This window comes from Arachis ipaensis, chromosome B09 (genome assembly GCF_000816755.2).
Source record: "Arachis ipaensis cultivar K30076 chromosome B09, Araip1.1, whole genome shotgun sequence".
NCBI lineage: Eukaryota > Viridiplantae > Streptophyta > Magnoliopsida > Fabales > Fabaceae > Arachis > Arachis ipaensis.
Window position 1 is genome coordinate 37,913,616 of NC_029793.2, and position 2,841 is coordinate 37,916,456.

The window sequence follows — 2,841 nt, forward strand, 5'->3', positions numbered from 1 at the left end:
CCATGCTGCCGCGGGTAGTGCAAGTGGTGGACTGACAAGCCACGGTCTGTCCCGGATCCGATGGCCTCTCGTCAATCCATCGCTCCCAGAAAATGTCCGTGAAGAACTCCCTGCACCTCTCGACCTTTCCAGAAGTATGGATAAACTCTAACATTTCAACACCTATTTGAACTTCTTCTTTGTCTTCGTGTTCACACAGTAGCAACATGGCAAACAGCTAACCTAATTCGATGTTGCCCTCCATCGAGGCCCTAGCAAGAAGTTCCATCTCAATGCCACAGTGGTCAATCCAGAAATACTCCGTCAACCCCTGCCGGAGTATAACATCCGCATTTCTTGCTTCCATGCAGCGATCGAGAAACCTCCTTTCAGGCCGGTCAAGGTAAAATAAAAAGGAGATTAGCCGTATCTGCCACATTGTCGCATGTTGGTACACAGCGTCGGAACTACCTGCATCAAGAAACACCTTGCAAGTAGCCTGCATGTTGAACAGGTCATGGATCGAATTCGATGCAACCTTCGTTGCAATCCTCACCCATATATTGCGAGGCAGAATATTCAGCGGACATTCATACTCGACGGGTATGTTTCCTTTCTTTTTGTTTGTCTTATAAGTTCCAGTCATTTGCAAGGGCTTAGTAGAGGCTGGAGGGGGGTTGTTGGGGGGTTATCGGAGATTACGAAGAGGAGAAACGATCGCCAATAAAGAGACAGAATGTAAGCTGTTATATATTATTATTATCGTTCGACTATCATGATAGTACAATTATTATATTAATTCCAATTTCCAAAACGTATATACCCTCAACGGCTTCCAAGATAAGATATAACGTTTATCTTCTATCCTATAAAGGTTAATATATATTTATTATATTAAATACTGGCATTAATTATTAGGGCTTAGCGCGTCAGCGTTGCCGAATGTTATGGACAATACCGGATAATTAATACATGGTAAAACCTCAGGTGAAGTCATCTTCACGTGAAGTTGATACCTGAGAGTTGTTAGATAAAAATTTAGTCAAATCTGTCAAATCATTTAACGGCTCTCAGGTATCAACTTCACGTGAAGTTGACTGCAGCTGAGTTTCCACCTTAATACGTTTACTATATTACTGTATTACTGTATACACTACATGTACATGTACTATATACTTATGTACACGTGTACAGTATACTAAGTCGATGTGTCTTTCTGCTACCTAACGTCAGTGGGCAGTGTCATTTTCATTTTCCAATTTGCCTCGATATCCGGAAATGGGTAACGTCAATGGCGTCTTAGTTGTCTGGACTTTTTAATTAAGCTCATCGATAACCATTTAATACTTTCATATAAATATTAAGGATATTTGTGTAAAGTATAAAGTTGTTTCGAATTTCTTCATTTTGATTAGCCTATTTTAGAATTTTTAATCAAAATTTAAGTTTTAAAAACATAAATTACTACCATTTGACATGTTTAATTAATGTATCTCTTTTATTTCTTGAATAATCAGGATAATAACCCCCTGGTTTTATCAGTAAATGAAGAAATAGATCTGAAAAAACGTGTGATGTGTTGAGTACCATGGATTGCGCAGACGTAGCAATAAATGCAAATTTTGGTGAGAGACCTAGAGTTTAGGCCAAATCATCTTGGTTCCGAGGTAGGATTTGCTCTGAACTTGTCTACTACTGAAGAGACATTTGAATATACAGGAAGGGCTGTGTACTGTTATTAACAACGTTACAGGCCGACAGTGAGTTTATACAAAAATGATTACTTCTAAAGGCAATGGGGAGTCACCAAACGGGAGGTCATTAACTGGGAACATTTTTTTAAATAAAATTTTCCATAGGAAATAGCAAAACACATACATAGCAGTGCACAAAACTCCGCACGGAACATGAGCAGCACCTCAACCACTGTCGTTTACGTGCCACCCTCTTTCATAGGGTTGATGGTGGTAAATAGCACCCATGTTTTCGCGGATTGGATATGCATGCGAAACATAGACTAGATTCTATCCGTTTATAGAAAATGGCATATTCAAGGTTGGGAAGCATCACCAAGCTTGGCTTGCATAGAGAACTACTTAAAAGTAAACAGTCGCCAGGAAATTCCGCACCTCGTACTCGGCCAGGCATTGCACACACGACACACCGGACAAGTCGCTTGCAACAGTCATAGTTCCGCGGGTAGGACAACTGCCGGAACGGCATGCTACAGCCTCTGCTGGGTCCGTCGGGTTTATCTCCGACCACGGGCCCGCGAACACCTGTGAGAATACCTCTGCATCTTTCTACTACACCGGACTCCCAGACCACATAAAAAAATTCAAATCCACGGTAGATTTCATCCTCATCCTTGTCATCAAGCGACAGTAGCAGCATCGCAGATAGATTGCAAGCCTCCACATCGCGCAACTCTGCTGCCTCAGTCAGGGTCTGTATACCACCTCTGTAGTGGACAAGCTAGAATAAAGCAACCATCCCCAGCCGGAGCAGAGCGGCCGGATTCTACGCTGTGACGCATCGGCTCAAAAAACCCATTGCAGGCCGCCTAGAGGGGAACAGGAAGCAAGCAACAGGCAACTCCGAAACCAATGCATGTCTGTACACGGCATTGGAACTGCATACAACTGCAAATAATCTGCAACTCACCTGCATGTTGAACAGATCCTGAATTGAAGATGATGCAATCCTTGTTGCAATACTGACCCATATGTCAAAGGGAATAGTTTTAAGGGGGCACTGGGTCTGACCGATTGCGTGCCCCTTCTTTCCACAAGTCCCGCCCACTCTACCCTCTTTCGTCTTAGCGACTCCGTTTACCTTTTCCATTTTTTTCCTATTTTTTTT

General features: G+C 42.5%; 1 protein-coding gene across 1 annotated transcript; it reads right to left on the reverse strand.

Annotated features, from left to right (window-relative positions):
* LOC107615424 lies at nt 218-625 on the reverse strand. The gene has a single exon (XM_016317488.1). It carries the CDS (start codon nt 623-625, stop codon nt 218-220), a length of 408 nt encoding a protein of 135 aa, XP_016172974.1.

What these genes read in the sequence shown, in the direction of transcription:
- LOC107615424 (XM_016317488.1), bottom strand. Translation starts at nt 625, where the DNA reads ATGACTGGAACTTATAAGACAAACAAAAAGAAAGGAAACATACCCGTC.